This window comes from Entelurus aequoreus, linkage group LG07, assembly GCF_033978785.1.
Source record: "Entelurus aequoreus isolate RoL-2023_Sb linkage group LG07, RoL_Eaeq_v1.1, whole genome shotgun sequence".
NCBI classification, from domain to species: domain Eukaryota; kingdom Metazoa; phylum Chordata; class Actinopteri; order Syngnathiformes; family Syngnathidae; genus Entelurus; species Entelurus aequoreus.
In genome coordinates this window covers 37826549-37849972 of record NC_084737.1, presented here as the reverse complement: position 1 = coordinate 37849972, position 23424 = coordinate 37826549, and the positions used below count along the sequence as shown (strand labels likewise).

Here is a 23424-nt window from a genome sequence, read left to right as displayed (position 1 = left end):
AAGTAATATTCTAATTTTGTGACACACGGAATTTTGGATTTTCATTTGTTGCCACTTCAAATCATCAAAATTAAATGAAATAAACATTTGAATGCATCAGTCTGTGTGCAATGAATAAATATAATGTACAAGTTACACCTTTTGAATGCAATTACTGAAATAAATCAAGTTTTTCAAAATATTCTAATTTACTGGCTTTTACCTGTATATATATTAATGCTGCAATTAGTTGTTAATATATATCTGTAATCTAAACGTCGTCCTCTGCTGGTCAAACGAGGGGGTTGAGCTGTAACAAAAAGATATGGTCAAGACTGGATGCTGTGTAATTTTGCACTAAAATGTAATTGGTATTTTTTCTTTTTTTTTAAATATATATATTTGAACGTTAATTATTGAAGTCTTCTTCTATTTCTCCTTTTCTTACATTGTTTAATCTATACTTATTTCTGGTTCCGAAAAGAGAATAACCTAACAGGAGGCTTGTCTTAGAAATGATGATAGTTGCAATCTGCCTTTTGGTCGCTAGATGTCACTAAATACTATTCAATAATCATTTACGTGTTCGAGCAACTCCCACCAGTGTTCATGAGGTCATCATCCATTTTTGTTTTTAAATAGTGCAGCTGGTAACCAGAACGATCGTGCATTTTGTGATAAAAGCATGAAATTTGGTACACTTATAGCCAAAGGCATTCTCAAAAGATTTTGATATGGAGCCACCAAGAATTTTCAAAATGGCGCCCATGGCAGCCATCTTTCAAAATGGCTGTCAGTAACAACTGTTCGCTTATGAATGATGGATATAATACAGGGGTGGGCAATTAATTTTTACCGGGGGCCGCATGAGCTACCCGAGCACTGCTGGAGGGCCACATCGACAATATTTCAATTAAATTTTGCTCAATATTATTTTTGATATATACCGTAAGATAAATAATAATAATAATAATAATAATAGTAATACTTCAACATAGTGTGTGTAACAGCATTCCATGACTAATATATATAAATTAACATTAATAATAAATGACAGTAAAATAAGCACACGTATGACTGAGGAGTCATAGTGTAACTTTGTGTGGTGTTTGAGTTGTCCGACTTTTTGTGTGGCCTTAAACGCACCAGTGGTTTAGTGCTATGCGTGTTGGTGACAGATGACAAGTTGGTTTTGGCCTGGTTTGTACGGCAGAAAATGACTAGTTTTTCGAGATAGAAGTGTTTTACTCATGTTTTTGGTGTGGTTATGTCCGAATATAAACAGTTTTGTTCAATAAAGTGATCGATATAATTCCTGTCCTCGAAGAATCTCGATAGACGTTACAATAATTGAACGGTGTTCAATTGAACGGTGTTGACGAACACCATTACACTTACTTGTTGTCACTGTCACTCAAAGTTGCATTGCAAAATTCCATAGAATAAATATGTTTATTTTGTTTAGAATTCAGATGGGATTTGATTTGGTGCGCGGCATATACTTGCTGCGCGCAGCGGACGCTTGAGCAGTGCGCAATTGCGCAGGCACGCACCTTAGGTGAGGGGACGTTGCTTTGCAGTTCATGTGTTGTTGAAAACACGGCATTCCTCATCAACTTTTCTCTTTTTGGCGTCTCGGGTGTAAACCGTGCATCACTTGTCGCTGCATGTGCACCTTCACTCGCAGGTTACACACGGACACACGCCCATAAATAATACTTTTCAAAATAAAAGCAGCACAGTTGTATTGCGCGCAGGACATAGATGTTTTTTCAACTTTATTTTGTAATTGCAGTTGTTCACATTCACTCACAATCACGCATACGTCCACACGGAAGTAATACAAATAACGATTTTCAAAAGAAAAGCAGCACCGTTGTATTGCACACTCGACATAGATACTTTTTAAAATGTATTTTGTAATTTATAATTGGCCTCACGCGGGCCGGACAGGGACGCACAAAGGGCCGGATGCGGCCCACGGGCCGCAGAATGCCCAGGTCTGATATAATACATACTTGCCAACCTTGAGACCTCCAATATCGGGAGGTGGGGGAGGGGGGGTGTGGTTGGGGGGCGTGGCTGGGCGGGGGCGTGGTTAAGAGGAGAGTATTTTACAGCTTGAATTCACCAACTCAAGTATTTCAATATATATATATATATTTATTTTATTATATATATATAAATATAGATAAAAGAAATACTTGACTTTTAGTGTTCATTTATTTACACATATACACACACACACACACACACACACAACACTCATCTACTCATTGTTGTACTTGAAAGTACAATGCTTTGCAGGAAAGGAGTGAGTTAAGGGTTGAATTGTCCATCCTCTTTCTATTCTCTGTCACTATTTTTCGAACCATCCTGAACACCCTCTCTGATGATGCATTGCTGTGTGGCACGCACAAAAGAGCTTTCATCAAATGCACGAGTGTGGGGAATCTTCCATCTCTCCCTAGCATGGCCCAAAACGGTCAATCCTTGCTTCTTGGGGAAGATGTTCCCTGGCAAGCAATTGGTACTCCAGTACTTGTACCCGGAGGCTGGTCAGGTCCAATCGCAGCTGCGGCAGACTTTTTCCTAGCTCCATAACTGCAAATGAAAATGAGCAAATTAAGCACAAGTGAGCTTGGGATATAATTGCTTTCTCTAAAAAAAAATATATATATAAATATATTTAGAAAGCAATTTTCACAGCAGCCACAACATTACTTTACAAGAGAAGTGTAAATACAAAATACATACTTTATCCGTCTTTCTGCTTGTGCTTTCATCACACATCAGACCAAAGGGTTGGTTTTGGCAAAGTTCCATCACTTCCGTGTCCAATTCCGGGGCAATGGCACCTATCAAATACACAGTAATGAAAACACAGTTGTTCTACTAACTGTACTGTACTTGCTGCTTACTAAAAAAAAAAACACTTACCTTTCACTATTTGAGTCGCCTTTGTTCTGCCATTTGAGTACTGGCAAGCGATCTCTGAATCCGGGTACATATTCTTCACGGATTTGTTGTAAACATCCGCAAATGAGAATGGGATGTTGCTTGCAGCTATCAGCATAGTCATCTTTGTCTCGGCATATATTACACCATCGGGTCATGAATGATTATATCATTTCGGCCACCGTGTTCAATTGAGAAGTCTGTTCTACAAAATTTACAGGCAACATACCCCTTCCCCTTCGAACTGTCCTGGATGAATTGAAATTCTTGTTTCCATTCGCTTTGGAACTTGCAAGCATATTTCTTCATCTTGCTCGGCGTCGCCATGGTTGTATTCCTCGTTCTTCTGCTGCGTCTACTAATACTTATTGTGCACTCCCAAAAGCCGTAGATGTTATGACGCAGGCAAGTTTATATTGTGGGAAAGCGGACGTGAGAACGGCTGTCCCCACTCAGGTCCGCATTGAGCTGGAGGGGGCGTGGCCTCCAGCTCCGGCTGAATACCGGGAGTTTGTCGGGAGAAGGGAGGTTGTCGGGAGAGGCGCTGAATATCGGGATTCTCCCGCTAAAAACGGGAGGGTTGGCAAGTATGATATAATATGATGTTTCAGACTTATTTACCATACATAGTACTTGGTAGATGTATTTTGGATAATCTAAATGTGCCATTAAATATTCAAGATGGCTGACATCTTCAAGATTGCAGCCATCACTTTTATGACTGTCTGATATGGGTGATCTCGGTGTCAAACCAGTATTATTTTTTATTTCCTTTTCTTTGTGTGAATTCAAATTTGGAACTTTACAATTGGCCAGAAGCTTCCTTCTAACTCAGAAATGGTTAAATATCTGACCAGAAAGTTTGAAACTGTGTCCAGGCTTGATCTGGTGTGGGACCACTACTTGTCTGACTCTCTGAAAGCTGCTACGAGAGCAAAGCGTGGCACTGGAATTCAGAGACGTGTGGTAGGTGATGCAGCCATTCCCAGGAACTGGCAAAACTTTCTTAGAGTTGACAGCAATAAGACTGAGTTGTTTGCCTTTCTCTCGGAGGCTCTGCTCAGATGGTTTGTGCAGGAGGATAAACAGCTTGTCATCACAAGTGACATGGAAGTCCTTAGCAAACCACCTCTCCCAGATAGGACATCGATTGCTCCTTGCACGCATGAGGAAGCGGATAGTCGCATGTTATTGCACGTAGCCCATGCAGCAAGAAACGGCCACCACTAAATTATGATTCAAACAGTTGATACTGACGTTGTGGTGCTGGCTGTGGCAGTGGCTCAGACTCTACAACCAGAGGATGAGCTTTGGTTGGCTTTCGGTACTGGTAAGAATTTTCGATATTTGGCAGCCCATGAAATTGCAGCAGGGCTCGGGCCCGAGAAAGCATGTGCACTACCAGTGTTCCATGCATTGACGGGTTGTGACACTGTGTCAAGCTTTGTTGGCCATGGGAAAAAGACTGCATGGGCTGTATGGTCTGTGCTTCCAGAACTTACACATGCCCTGTTGAAAGTGTCTTCAGCCCCAGATGACATACCACAGGAGGTAATGGCCACAAGTGAGAGGTTTGTTATCTTAGTCTATGACCGAACCAGCACATGTACAGAAATCAATACGGCAAGGAGGAAGTTATTTGCAAAGAGGCACAATGCGCAAACAATCCCCCCTACCAAGGCTGCCCTAGAAGAGCATGTTAAGAGAGCTGTATAACCAAGGAGGGCACGTGTAGGGTACAGTCCTGGTGTCAACACCAGAACTACCTTCACCCTGCGAATGGGGCTGGTCAAAGTCACCTGAGGGGGACTATGAACCCTTCTGGACATGCCTACCAGATGCAGGCCAGTCAAGTTATGAACTTGTCTCACGCAAATGCAAGAAGGGTTGTGTTAGGCAGTGTAAGTGCAAAAAATCCCACTTACAGTGCACAGCCCTTTGTGTCTGTGAAGGCGAGTGTGACTAGTCTTCCCTGGGATAGACCCTAGGTTTCCCTTGCTTAACATGAGTATTTTGAGATAGAAAGAAGATTCTTAGAAATTCCAAAGTTCCCAATTCAAATTCTGCATCAAGATAAATGTATAATTAAACATAGAGATCATCCATATCTAACCAGTTGGCGGCCATTTTGAATTTTCAATGAAAATGTTCCACTATCCAAAAGACATTTACCAAGTAGTATGAATGGTAAATAAGTCTGAAATATCATATTAAATCCATCATTCATAAGAAAACAGTTGTTGCTTGCGGACATTTTGAAAAATGGCTGCCATGGGCGCCATGTTGAAAATTCATGATGGCTCCACATCCAAATCTTTTGAGAATGCCTTTGGCTATAAGTGTACCACATTTCATGCTTTTATCACAAAATGCACAATTCCTTTATATTGTTGAACTAACCTCTTGTAATAAAAGGGTTTCAAGGAAGTTCAAGTTTGAGATGCAAAATTTAAATGTAAATATGATTCAAATGAGAATGATTTGTTTGAATACTGTAACACCTGCAATATTAGGTTAAAAAAATCATACGCACATAAGTTATAATAAAAATGCTGTTTAAAACATATTTTGAACAATGTTCACCATAAACATGAAACACACAGTAAGTCCACTATTTACACTGAAATAGAAAAGAAGATAAGTGCAAGATCATAGCCACAGTGTTACAAGCACTGCATTGCCAACATCAGAGTCATTCTGGGAGATACATAAAATATACTGTACAAGTATGCCAGTTACATTTACTCTTAAGCTTAGAGTAAATACAGCATGTCTCAAATGTTTCTTATGACTAAATTATTACAAATTACAACCAACATGCCTATTATGTAAGGGAAATAAACATGTTTTGGGAAACTCGCTCAATATCCCATTTATCCACTTATCATTGAGTTCATTGATTTAGATGCCATGGTCATGTTCAAAGTTGAAGATGATCTTTACTGTGGTCGCACTACTAGTCTCAGAAAAGCAGAATCAGTGCACTTAAAAAAAAAAATTTATATATATATATATATATATATATATATATATATATATATATATATATATATATATATATATATATATATATATATATATATATATATTATTTAAAGTATGAAAAAAGTGTGAACACATTTCAGAAGAGGCCACTTGAAACAAAATAAGGAAAAACGTATAAAATGTAACATCTGCTAAGCTAACTTTGTGTTTAAAGTACCAGTAGAGTGGAAAAACATGTTGACTTTATATGCTCAGTTGTGTTTAATTGTATCCATTAAACCATATCCAATCATATTTACAATCCGCAAAGTATGTAAAAACACAGTTTAAACATCACTAAATCCCACAATTCAGTCAGCCATTTTGAATATTGCGCTCCGAACGTGTTTGGTCATTTCCGTAGATTGACGTCACTGCTGTAACACTTCTGCACTCTGACCATGATATCATATCATTAATACAGGAAATACGCAACATTTAGACAGAGATGTGCCGTCTCTTATACACAATCTCTATATAAGACATGAACACATATGTTTTTTTCTTTTTTTATGCATTCTAAGTCGTAAATAAATAAATACATAAAAAGTCAGCTAACAATGTAGTCAATGAGGGCTCTCTATTTTGCCCACAAAACTCTTTAAATAACCATACAAAACCCGCCAACAATACTCTATACACATTTTGTGACCTGAATATTAATCAAATATTAGCGATGTTATTATTATAAGCGCTAACGCAAACAAACTATTTCTTAGTGACGCAATGATACAGAGAGCTCAGTAGCCCTCTGCTGCCTTTACTGTCAGCCGGCAGCAATGTCCTGCTGCTGCCGCATCATCGCGTCTCGGCTCGTCAGTTATTCTAAATTGTAAATCATGCCCCTGATCTGGATAATTGGAGGATTTAGCGTTGGATCTAAAAGCTGTTCATCGATGACATTTAAAGTATACCCGTAGAAGGATACAAACACACAATTGAAGACAGTGTCTGCAGGGAGACTTCCTTGTTAACCCTTTGTGTGCATCATGATTAATTGTTCATCTAAACAGGAAGATACGGACATCCTATCAGTCGTCATCGAAGTAAGAGCAGACATTGTACAGTGAGCTATCTTTTTATTATGTTTTTAGTTTTTATTTCTTGTTAAGCACTTAGCAATACTGCTACATGATGCTTAGTGTTTCACTAAAGGTGGCTTTTTTAGCAAAGCGTTTAAAACTTGTAGATCATCCTCCTTATATTCAGGATCAACAATATAAGGTTCTGGATCACTATTTTGCCCAAAGCAATCGTTGTTGGCTCTCCCAAAATCTGAATGATTTGCATTGTTTTTGGTGGCGAAGGGATCTGCGGTCCCTACCTCTACATCCAGCAATGACGTGTCTGGCTTCCTTATAATTTCTGAAAATCTCAGTGAGATTGGTACTATTTTGATAATATCTATTTAGTCACAAACTTTGGAAGTTTTTAGGTGTCATACATCAGATATATATGATAATAGCTTCAATGTAGAGGCAACTTGTTTTTCCACTCTACTGGTACTTTAAAGGCAATTAATGGATTTTACTTCCTATGGCGAGAGAGTAAACAAGAGTCTGATGTCAGCTAAATGGGCTCCAGAAAATCTGTTTTTCATAAAGTACAGTAAAAGAAGCGCGGACTAAATTCTATTCTCAGTTCTCTTCGCCCGACAGTCTTAATGCTTTGTTGCACTCATATTTCCACATTTTTTTACACAACACATTGCAGCAAAGCTCCTGGAAATGTCAGCATGTTAACCTTCTCCTAGTGTACATTGTGCAGAGGTTTTCTTTTTGACAGTTTTCCATCCAAATCTTTTTTTTTGAAAGTCTTGATGTTACCATGGTGATGAATCAGGGTCTGTACCCCCAAAGAGCTGGGTTTTTGAATGGGGCTTAGGGGCAGTTGGTATGGCAGGCACACGAGTGGATCATCATCACAGCCCGCTGTAGAAGCCTGCCAGTTGGGCAGCGGAAGGTCATCTGGGCCGTGGACGTTTGGAAAGGCGTACAGCAGCGCAAGTCGGTGCAGCGTCCGCAGTAGTGGAGCTGGTACGACCGTGTGCTGTGGCAGCCCTGGTGAACCAGCCGAATGGGCCCCTGTGATGTGTAGCTGGCCGTGCACTGGCCCTGCTGCCCTCGCTGGGGAAACAACACACCAACAAACCACAGCACATTAATATGGAGGCGTACTTAAATAAGAAATTAAATTGCAATTTTACTCTATGTCATAAGAATAGCCTACCCTAATATCAAAATAACAATATTACAGAACAATGCATCTAATATAGTAATACCCACCTTTTTGTAATAGAAAACCTAAAGTAGTACATTGAAAATCTGTTTTGACCAAGTAAATTATACACAGGAAAATTACAGAAACGCAAGGTCCAAATCCATCAATTAATTCTGTTGAGAGAGTCGATCCCAGATGATTTTGGGTGACGGGACACTCACCTTGATTGACAATTTAGAGTCTAACTTTACCTAAAAATTTATGTTCTGAGGTGTAAACACACCAAAGCACGGGGAGGGGGAAAAAAAATCCTGGTTGTGCTAATCACATTTCCACAGTGCTTCCAGGGCTCAAACATTCAATCAATCAATCAATCAATCAAAGTTGACTTATATAGCCCTTAATCACAAATGTCTCAAAGGGCTGCACAAGCCACAACGACATCCTCGGCTCAGATCCCACATCAGAGCAAGAAAAATCTCAACCCAATGGGAAACACTCATTTCCATATTATGTTATTGTATTAATTTGCGGTAATAAACAATTGTCATAACCTTCTTCATTATCTCTAATGCTGACAACATTGAGTTCAGTTTGAGTTTATTTCGAACATGCATGCATTCAACATGATACATCACAATTTCCAGTTCCTCTATTCAACATGTTCGAAAAGGAGTAGGAAGAAGCAGAGTTTATTTAATCCTACCCCTTTTCCTTTACATAGCAGTTGCTAAAACTTTTGTTCACTTCCTGTTCTCAATTTATTCACAGTATATTCCATACATAATAACAATAAAAATAAATAAATACTAATTGGTGAAGTAAGTTATATTTCATAGGGTGAGATGAGTAAGATTATCTAGAAAATGAATGGATGGATGAGATAAATTCAGAATGTTTATCATGGTTCTTCTTCTTTGCACTTGCACATTACACTACTACATTACACTACTACTATGACACTACATTAGCACTTGTGTCATAGTTCTGGACTTAAAATGATATTTACAGGTACAATTCTCCCCAAAATAGACACAGTAGTGATTTTAGGCATGTTGTAATGATTTTCAGCATATTTTTAGAACACCCACTTTTAGCTCCAAAATGTGGGTGGCCCTGCATCAACCTACAGAAGACTGGAGGCAATTTCATATTGTGTAGTATGTGTTTTGGTAGCATCTTCAGCCCCAATCATGTTATTTTTACGGAGAATTTGAAGGATTGATCAAAATGTCTGCCACATGCCTTGTTGTGAAGAGCAGGGAAGTCCGGAAAAGGCGACTTGTTTTATATTTATTTTTCGCTTACAATGTTAACCATATCAGTTTTGAAGTAATCATGGACCGAGGCGACAAAAACATACATATTAAGTGATCAAAATAATAGTTTTATATGGCTTTATACACATTGTCTCTGCGGGGGAAATGGGCCCCAGTTCTTTAGATCAGGGGTCCCTGATCGGACCGGTTTAATGTAGGCATTATTTTCAGGGACCGGCTTTACACATGTGCCAGATAAATACAGAAAAAATAAGTGCATGAAAAATATAACTCACTATAACGCTGATCCCCAGCAGGTTACCGCCAATCTGCTGGGGACTGTATATGGAAATAAGCCTTTGGCTACAATCTGTCACATTTATATTTTATATGTTCATTAATGTGCTTTGTATCATGTCACAAAGTTATAATAAATATAACAAATGGTAACTTTCTGTGAGGAGTTTTATTGTACATGTATAAACAAGCTTATTGGTGTGTCTAGTGGGACAGGCGAAAGTTAAGTCAGAGAAAATGCAGTCATTTATAAATTATTTAATGTTTCTCTGCGGCTCGGTAGCAAATGTGTCACGGACCGGTACCGGTACCCGGACCGGTGGTTGGGGACCACTGCTGTAGATGACGTCACACCAAGAGACGGTGGCATATAGAGTCTGGCCATGGAAAGGAAGCGTTCCAAGTACAGTTAGTTACAGTATCAACCCGTTACTCAAAAACTAATTGATATTATGGGAAATGACTCTCTGATTCATTTTCAGCAGCAAAAAATACATAAAGAGAACTTGTTGGTGAAGTTTTGGTCATCTGGATGCTATGGGTCCCTCAAGCTGCTTTGTTGAATGTGTCAGTGTAGTTCTAGCTAACAGACGGACACTCAGCAAGTGACAAAAACAGGACTCACCATGGTTCTGTTGGGCATGGGAAGCTGTGAATGGCAGGGTCGCACTTTACAAAGGCGCGTCTCCATTTGTAGCCTGCAAGCCAGATTCTGGTTGGAGACGCGTGTGGAGATCCCGGCCCCGCAGCTCTGGGAACAGGCGCTCCACTGGGTGCTTTGCTCGGCACAGGTGGAGACAGCTTGGACCGGTGATGGTGGCCACTGCACGTTTGGTCTCATGGCTGGTGCAGACAAGAAGATTACAAATGATCAATTCAAGTTCAATAATAACTTGCATTCTGCTGCTTAAGATGGGGCTCTTTCATAACCCAGGTACAGTGGAACCTCGATTTTATACTATATTTACCTATATACTGTACTATATTATATATCCATCCATCATTATACTGTACCCCCAAGTGGAGGAGTTCAAGTACCTAGAAGTCTTGTTCACGAGTGAGGGAAGAGTGGATCGTGAGATCCACAAGCGGATCGGTGTGGCGTCTTCAGTAATGCGGACGCTGTATCGATCCGTTGTGGTGAAGAAGTAGCTGAGCCGGAAGGCAAAGCTCTCAATTTACCGGTCGATCTACGTTCCCATCCTCACCTATGGCCATGAGCTTTGGGTTATGACCGAAAGGACAAGATCACGGGTACAAGCGGCCAAAATGAGTTTCCTCCGCCGGGTGCCGGGGCTCTCCTTTAAAAATAGGGTGAGAAGCTCTGTCATCCGGGGGGAGCTCAGAGTAAAGCCGCTGCTCCTCCACATCGAGGGGAGCCAGATGAGGTGGTTCGGGTATCTGGTCAGAATGCCACCTGAACGCCTCCCTAGGGAGGTGTTTCGGGCACGTCCGACCGGTAGGAGGCCACGGGGAAGACCCAGGACACGTTGGGAAGACTGTGTCTCCCGGTGGACCTGGGAACGCCTCGGGATCCCCCAAGAGGAGCTGAACAAAGTAGCTGGGGAGAGGGAAGTCTGGGCTTCCCTGCTTAGGCTGCTGCCCCCGCGACCCGACCTTGGATAAAGCGGAACAAGATGGATGCATGGATGGATGGATTATACTATATAGGAACCACAGACTGAATAAAAATATGCTTTGTTGTAAGAACCTTGTCTCCAAGTACAATTGTTTCATCCACCCCTGCAGAACATCCATTGTGGGCGGGCTTATTGATCTTCATCAGCAGAGCAGTGCTATTGTGCTATTTGCTACTTTGTGTGCCTTTTAAGTGTTTTTTTTAGCCTTTTTACAAAATGTTTCTAGTTTGGCTAGCTCAATGTGAGTCTAAAGAAAGCAATGGACGAGTGATGTGTGGTTTGAAACAATCAGGAAGTGTCCACAGCGTTGTCGACACTGCCTCCTTCTCCCCCGCCCTTCCGCAGCACGCATAAAGTGGATTTTATTTTTTATTCCTAATCATTGTTGTGACGTGGCTGTTAAAGTATATGTAAAATGCTTTATATTGTGTTTAAAGTGTACACAGTATTATTAAAATATAAGGCTTGAGCCCATTATGTTTGTTTACTGTATACTGTTTATTTTGTAAATAAATCTGAAGAAATTTTTGAAAGTCTGTCACATTTCCACCAAGCTAATTTATAGGAAACAACTTTTTCTGCTTGTCCTAAATCAGGCGTCGGCAACCTTTACCACTCAAAGAGCCATTTTGGCAAGTTTCACAAATTAAAGAAAGTAATGGGAGCCACAAAAAAAAAAATTAAATTTAAAATGAAAAACACCGCATACAAAGCTTAAATGCTTTGTGCTATGTTAACTGGGGGTCTCAGACACACGCACCGTCACACACTTTAATATGGAAATTTGATGTGAGTGCAGCCCGCGAGTTTTGAATGAATGGCGCTTGATAGTGTCATACTTGCCAACCCTCTCATTTTTCCCGGGAGACTCCCGAATATCAGAGCGCGATGACACTGCATTTGACGACCTCTACAGTCTGCCCTAACAGTGTACCCGCTCAACATCACGTAGAATGCAATTTCAGCTTGCTCACGTAAGTGACAGCAAGGCGTACTATCTCAGCAGCCACACATCTTACACTGACGGTACCAATACCCAGAATCCCATGCAGCCCTAACTCTTCCGCTCAACCAACGCACGGAGAGGGGGGGGGGGTTGATGTGTGGGGGGTTGATGTGTGGGGGGTTGATGTGTGGGGGGATTTGGTGGTAGCGGGGGTGTATAATGTAGACCGGAAGAATTAGGGCTGCATGGGATTCTGGGTAATGGTTGTGTTGTGTTTATGTTGTGTTACGGTGGGATGTTCTCCAGAAATGTGTTTTTCATTCTTTTTTGGTGTGGGTTCACAGTGTGGCGCATATTTGTAACGTAACAATGTTAAAGTTGTTTGATACGGCTACCATCAGTGTAAGCTGTGTGGCTGATGAGTAAGTATGCTTTGCTGTCTCCTGTGTGTGCAATAGGGATGGGCGGTACCACACTTTTAGGATTCGATACGATACCGATACTTTTTCTTGCATTTTCATTGATACCGATACCGATACCAATAATTTCTTATTGGCAATTTTTTGTCAGTCAAAAATATTATTACTATTGTTATTATTTAAGACAAATCACAAGACAAATACAGACCATTTATACCACATTTATTATGGTCAATATATAATAAAAGTACAATTAAAATAAATAACATAAATATGAAAAATAAATTAAATATTATATATAATAATAACTATATATTATATAGTGCGATGAGGTGGTGACTTGTCCAGGGTGTACCCCGCCTTCCACCCGATTGTAGCTGAGATAGGCTCAAGCGCCCCCGGGACCCCAAAGGGAATAAGCGGTAGAAAATGGATGGATCGGGGGGGTCGGCATGTATGTAGCTGAGCCGCATCAGAGTGGTCAAGGAGCCGCATGCGGCTCCGGAGCCGCGGGTTGCCGACCCCTGTCCTAAATAAATGACAGTTCGAAGGGCACAGTCATACCACGTGTGCTGTAGGTATTTTTTTCAAGGTGCAACAAAAATGTATTTCTTTGATATGACGTAATAATGGCCACTAAGAAAAATTAAACACGGGGTTTTCATATTTTGGAGGAATAATGCACTTGCCCTTAGGAAAACAAAAATTAATTCATATTTTTTTAGGTTGTCCAAAACACGTGTTGTGGTCCAAATGTAGAGCAACTCTAACATATAAGATTTTTTTGCTGGTTTCCAGAGCATAAATGCTTAAATCTTTCATTAGGATGACTTTCAGTGCTTTCAAAGAAGCCATGATTGGTGTGTTCTTGACAAAATCCTCCATTCACATCCACTTTGGGCTAGGGTTGTACGATATACCGGTACTAGTATAGTATGGCAGTACTAATGAATCAAAAACGGTACTATTCTGTTTGAAAGGTACCGGTTCGCCATATTTTATTTTTTTACAGGCATGACGGCACGTCGTCACGTCGAGTCATTGCTGGTTTTACGAGCAGAGGAGCATGTTCGGCAGCGCACAATCACGGAGTACTTATAAGCAGACACAGAAAAGGGTGAATGGACGCATTTTGGCTTAAAAACTAACAATAAAGTTGAAGTTATAACATTGAAACGCCCTCAAGAAGAGGTGCTTTAAGACATGGCTAGCTAGCTAGTGGCTAATGTCCATCCGCAATTGGCAGTGTTTTAGCTTCTTCTAAATCACTAATCCCAACCTACATGGCGACAAATAAAGTACGTTTCTGACAAGTATCATCCCTGCAAAACGAGAAATAGCTAAACATGCTTCACTACACACCGTAGGAAGATACGATACGTGGATCTACACGTGACATCCACTGTAATAATACCAAGCACAAGAGTGTATTTAGTCGATGCTACTATGATTACATCAATATTTTTTATCGTCACAAAATCTATTTTCTTTTTTTTTTTTTAAATTCATATTATTTTCATAAACTCAGGAAATACATCCGTGGACCTATGAGAACTTAAATTATGACCAATGTATGATCCTGTAACTACTTGGTATCGGATCGATACCCACATTTGTGGTTTCATCCAAAACTAATGTAAGGTATCAAACAACAGAAGAATAAGTGATTATTACATTTTAACAGAAGTGTAGACAGAACATGTTAAAAGAGAAAATAACCAGATATTAACAATAAATGAACAAGTAGATTAATAATCCATTTTTACAGCTTATGTCCTTTATACTTTTGACAAAATAATAGAATAATAAATGACACAATATGTTACTGCATATGTCAGCAGATAAATTAAGAGCCTTTGTTTGTTTACTTACTACTAAAAGACAAGTTGTCCAGTATGTACTGTTACCGGTACCAAAATATTGGTATGGAGACAACCCTACTTTGGGCCATGATGAAACAGCAAAAGCTTGGATTGGATAGTTTGCTTTCTTCCAAAACGGTTATGCAGAGGTCATACTAATCACTAATCAGCAGGTACCATGTGGATGATATTCCAGGACAAAATGTTCTCTTGCTGTTCCTGTTTGGATTTCTATGTGTTATTGGAGTGGATTCATTTCACTTCTCTGTCCCACACACATGAGGTCAGTGTCCACATAGCTTCAAAGGTTTTATTTCTACACAGCTGCTTGTTGCTAGACGTGCTATTAAAGGGAAATGTTTGAACCTTTCCAAAGAAATGTGGCTTCTATTTGGCCAGACACACCCCGGTACAATGTACCAATGGTCAAGTAAAAACCTGCAGACAGGACTGCCAGTGACAAAGCTCATGTGTCATGCTGCCATATGGGCCTGCAATCACTGAGGCACCATCGGTGATGTGTGGGGAGAAATGACAACACTACACTCATGCAGCATGGGATATATGCTCGGAATTATGCTGGATGAAATGTCATGGAATACCTTGATATTGTGGAAAATATGCTAATTTCTTTTCCATGGGCCGTGTTACATAAGAAGAAGCCTTCCACCTGCTTCTTAACCATGGAAAGCAGAAACTTGAATTACCGTAAGGACCACATGTAGAATAATGAAAAGATCCAGATTTTACTTGTGTTTAACAAACTTCTTTTTTGTTTTTAATTAACAGCCTGCTTCAGGCATTCTGCTAATATACACTACAGCCCCAACTTGGGTGATTTGAGATAAAAGATGTCTCCCGGCTAATTTGTGTGCTGTACAGTAAGTTGCAAGCTAAATTTTGAGATGGAAGCATTGGTTATTTATTTTGTATTTTTTTTGCTGCAGCTGTTATATATACTGTGTACTTGTAAATTGTAATTGTGATTTGTTATATATTGTATATATTATGTATATAATGAAATAGAATATGTATATATTAAGTATATGTTTATATATTATGGTACATTTTTGGTCCACTTTTTACCTTTGTTTTCACCCTCTTTGTGTGCCCTTATGTGCATTATCCTTTCCATCCTTTGTAACTGAGCTACTGTGTGGAACAATTTCCCTTGTGGATCATTAAAGTTTGTCTAAATCTAAGTCTAAATGTCACATTGAACCCCGCAAGATCCGACCAAAACACCTGGTCTCACTTGCTAGCGTTAGCTAGAGATCAACATAACTTTGTTTTTCAAACCATGGGAAGGAAGACAGTGAGTGTGAAGGACAGTGATGAGAAGAAAAAGTGGATGATATTCATTAAATTAAAAAGAGAAATCAAAAACATGACATAGTTTGTCGGCGAAGCAATTTCAGTGTATCACTGCTCATCTTAACGACAGACATTGATCCACTAAAATATGGAGAAGCTGCTGATGGTGTGTTTGACGGCGAAGCAGCTCAATAGACTCAGACGAACTTTAATGATCCACAAGTGAAATTGTTCCACACAGTAGCTCAGTTACTGTAGAAGTCCACTCTCTAAGATAAATGCTGTACTTTATTATTACATTACTTGATAAAACTACTGTAGTTGTTTGTAGTACATTCTATTGCATTGTTTGTATACAATATTTGTGATCTATAAGTATGTTTTTCTTTTTAAAAGGCATGTTACATGTTAATATTGTGCTGTTTTGTGGGGTCAATCACCAATACAATTGTTTTGAGAGCTCTATCACAGAACCAATTAAGTTCGTAGGTTGGAGTTATACTATAGTTAGCATTTAGCTTTAATAAATTGAAAAAATGTAGGAGTTTTCAAAGTTGGTAAACCTTCATAGATCTCATCAAGACTTTATGGGAATACACATGTATTTACAAGCCCTGGTGGTGTAGTTGTATGAGCTACAGCCTTTAGTGCAGACTGGTCATGGCACCAACACCCAGCCATTGGAAATGACCAGTGGTGGCCCCAAACTTGGATTCATATACTTCATCTCTCAATTAAAGGGAATCTAATTGTCGTTTAAAAAGACATTGTGGCATTTTCTTATTCTATTTTCTGAAAACTGTTGATTTTCTACAGTGCATCCAAGAGTCCCTTGCACACTACAGAGCCCTACTGCATTGGAACCCACACAAAACAGACTTGTATACGTTTGAAATATTTGGATTTAGGTGTGCTTCCATTGAAGTTACTTTAGGATAGCTGGAATCTACTCATCAGAAAATAAACACATAAAAAAAAATAAAAATAATAAAAACAAAATATGTCTGTAGACAGTACATAAAAAAGTCAAATTTCCTGTTGGTTCCTATTAACTCAAACTAAAATTAAATCAGTGTCCAACTTTGAATGGTTAATGAGTTCATGTTTTAACGTTTAATGGGAATGTTTAATGTTCTGCCCCTTTACAAATTCTGTTCATGACATGGGACACCCTGTATATAAATGACAAATGGGCCGCCATTTAAAAAAACTAATATTAAGCAGGCTATCAACTAAATCATTGTTCTATGTTTTCGGTTATGTGTGGGCAAATGTCAACAATTTGAAAGACAAAGACAGGTTTATTTCTCTTTCTAGTCTAAGAAAGCATTACTTGAAAGTGAATATACTAACACAAAAATATATATATTTTGTATATATATTTGTAATGGCCCCACCTACTTCCAGATCTAAGCCACTGTTGTGTAGCCAACTGTATATTGTGTTGCTGCTATATCGGAACCTTCATTACCCTGAGAGCATATGCCCACAGAATTGATAGATTTTTATATAGTCTAAATTATTTCACTACTACAATACAGTAGTATGAAACCTTATGTGATTACCTGTGATGGCGTCCTGAAGGACAGAGTTCTCCAGGTTCTCGCACACCCATTCCTTGCAACACTTCCCAGGTAGTCGGACATGCTGTGGATGCGGACAGTCCGAAGTGGGCATTCGTACATTGAGGGGACAAGTGGGCACACAGCTCACACCTCCACCTCTGCAGTGGCAGTAGGTGTCACATGAGGGCTGAAAGGACTGGCCATCTTGGTAGCTGATGCCATTGACTTCGCAAGCCAGATCCTCCCGACCTGAGGGACACACAGCACAGGCTCAGTCATGAGGGCTTCTGGAAAAGAAAGGGTTGACTGAGGACAGAGGAGTGGTGAGGATACTGGAATGGCTGTCTTTGCCAATGCGTTTGCAATTTAACGAGAAAGCAGGCCTCTCTGCTAGGTAACTGTGGGGTCTGATTGTTGGCACTGCAATCTATCATAGACCTTTATTTAGGACAAAATGTCAACAGGTGTCCTGGATATACAACGTTTTAGAGTTTGAGGTGATGGGCCGGCCTGCTTGGCTGAGCCGACTGTAAACATGATCCCTGTAGGTCTGACCTCCTCCATACACTAATACTTCCTATCCCTTGACCTTTGATTTAAATAGTTTATAGTATTCTTACACTACGCTAGCCTCGAAGGCAAAAGTGTCTAAAGTGTGGCTTGGGGCAATTTGTATTTTTTTGTCACACTTTGGACAAATAAAACTGAAGTAAAACACAGTGAACATGGGAAACTAAAGCCACAAGGCACAATGAAAGGAGAAAAGGCTGAACTGTTGATACTAGTAGCTAATAATAACAAAAATTGTGTCTTTAAATATGCAGTGGAGCCTCGTTTTACAAACCCCTTTATTTGCAAACTTTTCGATTTACACATTTTTTTTATTTTCATTTTTATTTTTTTTAAAGTACAATACATTTTCATAACATGGTCACTCCTGCCTAGTTTCTCCTGTAATATTCTTATTTTTACTGTTATATTTTTATTCTTATTGTTGCTTTTTATTTTTATTCTTATTGTTGCATTTTCTATTTTATTTCCATTTATACCCCCATTATTTACTTTTTACTTTTTAAATTTGTTCTCAATTCTGTACACTGCTGCTGGATTTTTTAAATTATCCTGAGGGAACTCTCCTGAAGGAATCAATAAAGTACTATGTATCTATCTTTAGATCGAGCCAAATATGCCTCTGTGTACAAACCATGTCTCTGTGTAGCAACGCTTACTTACATCAGTCATTTATTTTGTGTCCCACCTGCAGGCAAAAAGCAGGGCACAACATTTTTGAGGAGGTGTAGACCTTCAGTCACTTGCTGCCCAGTACACTGTAGTGCAGGGGTCACCAACGCTGTGCCCGCAGGCACCAGGTAGCCCGTAAGGACCAGATGAGTAGCCCGCTGGCCTGTTCTGAAAATAGCTCAAATAGCAGCACTTACCAGTGAGCTGCCTCTATTTTTTATTATTTTTTTATTTACTAGCAAGCTGGTCTCGCTTTGCTCAACATTTTTAATTCTAAAAGAGACAAAACTCAAATAGAATTTGAAAATCCAAGAATATATTTTAAAGACTTGGTCTTCACTAACTGACAAAGAAACAGATAACAGATTTAGTGTCCAGTTCAAAGTGTGACATGATTTATTTAAAAATTTGAGAGTTGACTTTTGTATTTTACATGAGTTATTTGTACAAACATGGTGCAAAGTAATTAATGATTTGTTAAAAAATGTTAGTGGCTAGCTAGTTAAAATGGGATATTGTGATTTCACAAGACTGTCTTAGAAGTGATCATTTGAAAATGTTCAATTTGAAAAATGTGCACTTAGAGAAAATATAAAAATAAAGTGTTGCATATTGATATTTATCTGTTTCTATATATATTTATTGTGAGAAATCATTAAGATGATCAGTGTTTCCACAAAGATAAATATCATTAATTATTAATAATAACATAAAGTTAAAGGTAAATTGAGCAAATTGGCTATTTCTAGCAATTTATTTAAGTGTGTATCAAACTGGTAGCCCTTCGCATTAATCAGTACCCAAGAAGTAGCCCTTGGTTTCTAAAAGGTTGGTGACCCCTGGTAGTGCATACTTGCCAACCTTGAGACCTCCAATATCGGGAGGTGGGGGGTAGGGGGTGGCGGTTGGGGGGCGGGGGGGGGCCTTGGTCGGGGGTGGGTGGGGGGTCGGGGGCGTGGTTGGGGGCGTGGTTATTTACAGCTAGAATTCACCAACTCGAGTATTTCATATATATATATATATATATATATATATATATATATATATATATATATATATATATATATATATATATATATATATATATATATATATATATATATATATATATATATATATATGTATGATATATATATGTATGAAATACGTGACTTTCAGTGAATTCTAGCTATATATATATATATATATATATATATATATATATATATATATATATATATATATATATATATATATATATATATATTATTTAAATAGAAAATAAATTAAAAAAAACTTGAATTTCAGTCTTCCGTTGGCTGTCCATTAGATGGCAGTATTGTCCTGTTTAACTTCTCCGTTCATTGGGCAGGCAAAGCCTCTATTGTGGGAAAGCGGACGTGAGAACAGGCTGTCCCCACTCAGTCTCAGGTCCGCATTGAGCTGGAGGGGGCGTGGCCTCCAGCTCCGGCTGAATACCGGGAGTTTGTCGGGAGGAAATCTCTGCCGGGAGGTTGTCGGGAGAGGCGCTGAATACCGGGATTCTCCCGCTAAAAACGGGAGGGTTGGCAAGTATGCTGTAGTGTGTGTCTTTTCTGTTTTTTCACCTTTTGTCCATTTTGCTAACTCTATGTCAGTTCCAAAAAAAAGAGTGTCAAGCATAGAAAGAAGGAGGCTGTTAAAAAAAAGGACTATTTGCCCCTTTCCGCCCCTGTTCTCCCTCTGTCTGTCCTCTCTAGTCAGCTTCTCCTTGGCTAATGTTTTGTAGGTGCGTTTTACTTTTTTAAATGTTTATTATTGTAGCAATATGTTTGTTAAAGTTAAGGACTTTTGTGATTTCTGATCATTTGTGAGGGCACCAAAGGGTATTTTGTGTGTTGGCAGAGCAGTGCATAAAGGACAGTTCATATTGTTTTGGCTTGTTATGAGGAGAAAGTTTATATTGTGTTGAAAGTGTACAAACCTTCACTAAAATGTGGACTTTTGTCGAGGCTGGAACCATTCATATTTACATTGTTTCTTAAGGAGAAATTTGCTTCACTATACAAACTTTTCGATTTATGAACCCTGTTGAAGAACCAACCGAGAATTGTTGTATAATATTACCAGTTGTCACGGCCCGGGCGCATCCCAATGCGCACTCATTTGTGTGCTCTGATGAGCGCACTTGCGTGCGCCACTCCTGCAGAGGCTGCGCCGGTGCACAGCTGCAATCAATCACCAGCAATCAGCACACCTGAAGCTGATCATCAGACCCGCCTTCATAAGCCTGCACAACCTGTTATCCCGCGCCAGAACGTTCATCTGTTCCCGTACAGTAAGCCTACACGTCAAGCTCTATACGCACTCTTTGCTCTCTGTGTTTTCTCCCCTGTCGTGTTTATCGTCTCGTGTCCTTCCTTGTTATCCTCCCTGCAGCCTGACTTCATTCCACGTTACGAGCTGTGTGTCTCGTCTTTCAGCGTTCCCTTTGCTTCCCTGGCTGCCTCTTGGATCTTGACCTCCCGCTTGGGCACGGACCTTCGACGCCTCTCTATCGCCCCGACTTCCTGCCTGCTCACAAACCTCCAAGCTTGTCTTGTCCCCCCCTGGACTTCCTCACCTCTCGCTCAACACTCCTGATAACACTCATTAATTCCTACACATAGTCGCATACCATACACACTCTTCCATTTCCCTTGTTTATTTAATATTATTATTTGTTATTTATATATACAGTATGTATATATGTATATATAGTGCATATATATATATAAATAAATATAGCTTATACGCCATCCCTCCTGTCTGTGCCGTCCCTCCTCCTGTACACATAACACCAGTGAATGTAAGAATATACTGAAAGAGAGTGTGAGTTAAAACAGTGGACTATGATAGAGAGAATTTACAATAATCGACCTTGCTGCATTTCACCATTTAATTATTTGCTAAGTTACATGCACATAAGTGTACATGTGCAAGCTGATTCAACACTTCACATAACTATCACAGTCTTGCTAACACAACCTACAGTAAGGAGACAAGTCTGATCACGATTTCCAGATGGAACTTGGCTATATTAAAAACTATGCTATAGAAGACACTCACTGACACACTCTCCAGGGCCTCCAGGGAAGCTAGCACTGTAGTCACACTTCAGCATCCTTTGGGCGTCACAGGGGAACTTCTGGTTGCACGGCTCACCTTGCTGCCGTGCACACACCTGGCAGCACCTGCAGTCATCCGGCACCAGGGGAACTCCCAGGGGACATTGTGGGACGGGACGGGGACAAAGGCACGGCCGATTGCACAGCTGACACAACACCTGTTGGACCAACATGATAAGATGTACAGTTGGGATGGGTACGAAGTCCCGGTACCTGGAAATCGATATTGGTACTCGATGTTACCAATTCTTGGTACTTTTGTGTGTGTTTGTTCAATAATAGAATCTCTCTTTTATTTAACATTTAACTTTCAAACTAGAATCTTTTTTACACTTCAGAATCTCATTGGCAAATATGCATTCATTTCACTTTGTCCTAGATGTGTTTCTATAGTCAGGAAGTAGTCTTTGCCATTAAGTGAAATGTGCCAGCCTTTTCTTTTGTTGAGCCCGACAAAGTGTTAATACTGTAAGTATTGTGCTTATTACATACCGGCTGTTTGATTGTAAAGTGCATTTTATTTGAAATTCGGAGGTGTTACAATTACCATGTAAGATTGCTAACGCTGCCAGTAGCATGTATATAACATATCCAATATGAATGAGCATCGAGCAAACACATTTTGAAAAGTGGAGCCTTACTTTTGAGCGCTTTCTGTAAGGCATGCTTGCTTTGTTGGCATGGAAAATTGCCAAATTATCTCGAAAAAGAGTGTACTATTAATATGCCAGTTTGCTCGCCAAATACTTGTCTACAACCAGACGTGACGTTACGTGCAACAAAGGTATCAAATTATGAATCCATGTAGTGGCGATTTGGTCAATACCGAATTTGGTACTCATCCCTAAGTATAGTACATTATTTTGCACACTGCTGTTCAAAACTGTTTCGAATTAGATGAACTAGAGGGGTTTCTCTCAACTCTCACCGAGAGTAAAAATAATTTATAAGAGCATCTGGCCGATACAGAGTCAGTCATGCATAAAGATAGTTCTTATATAATGGCCACATCGTACAATATATATATTATACTTTGCATTATTTAAATATTTTTCAGTTCAAAGTAATTCAGTAAAACAGGCTACATCTTTTTTTTTTAAATAAAAGAAAATCTTTGAGAGGTCTATTAATAATGATAACCCATGTTAGCTGCACCCTAAAAATGCACTTTTTTGTTCTACACACATTTTCAGTTTGTAATGAGGAAACAATCTGAAAAATGACTTTCGTAATAAAAGTGGCAAATATATGAATGTATAAAAACAATGTAAGAATCACTACTTCAAAAAAATTATCAATTAAACAAACTGTTTTAGTTTTGTCCTGCAGACATAATTGTTAAAGGTTGAATCGATGAGTATAACTGTGGTTTCCTGCTCAAACAAGAAGTATATATACCATATCTTGTAATGGTCCATTCCACACTTAAGGACTCACCTGTGAGGCCACAGCAAGCATCAGCAGGGCCAAAGCCATCACAGAGTCACACAGCAGTCGGTCCATGATGGCGAGCTCCGTCTGTCTCAACCACCTCTGGGCCGGCTGACATTTATAAAGTCTGCACTCTGATGTCA

At 39.4% G+C, this 23424-nt stretch overlaps 1 protein-coding gene across 1 annotated transcript; it reads right to left on the bottom strand.

Moving 5' to 3' along the window:
• Window positions 1-6072: 6072 nt before the first annotated feature.
• Window positions 6073-23424, bottom strand: ccn5 (cellular communication network factor 5). Its single transcript, XM_062052072.1, has 5 exons — window positions 23288-23424; window positions 21792-22008; window positions 17484-17732; window positions 10363-10580; window positions 6073-8087 (listed from the first exon to the last, which is right to left on the bottom strand). Exons 1-5 carry the CDS (start codon window positions 23351-23353, stop codon window positions 7842-7844), a joined length of 996 nt encoding a protein of 331 aa, XP_061908056.1. The 5' UTR covers window positions 23354-23424; the 3' UTR covers window positions 6073-7841.

Bases quoted from the DNA above. Each gene is read 5' to 3' on its own strand.
- ccn5 (XM_062052072.1), bottom strand. From the start codon at position 23,353: ATGGACCGACTGCTGTGTGACTCTGTGATGGCTTTGGCCCTGCTGATG. The intron at 22,009-23,287 runs GTGAGTCCTTAA...TTGGTCCAACAG, and splicing joins TGCTTGCTGTGGCCTCACAG to GTGTTGTGTCAGCTGTGCAA. The intron at 17,733-21,791 runs GTGAGTGTCTTC...TGTGTCCCTCAG, and splicing joins AGGCCCTGGAGAGTGTGTCA to GTCGGGAGGATCTGGCTTGC.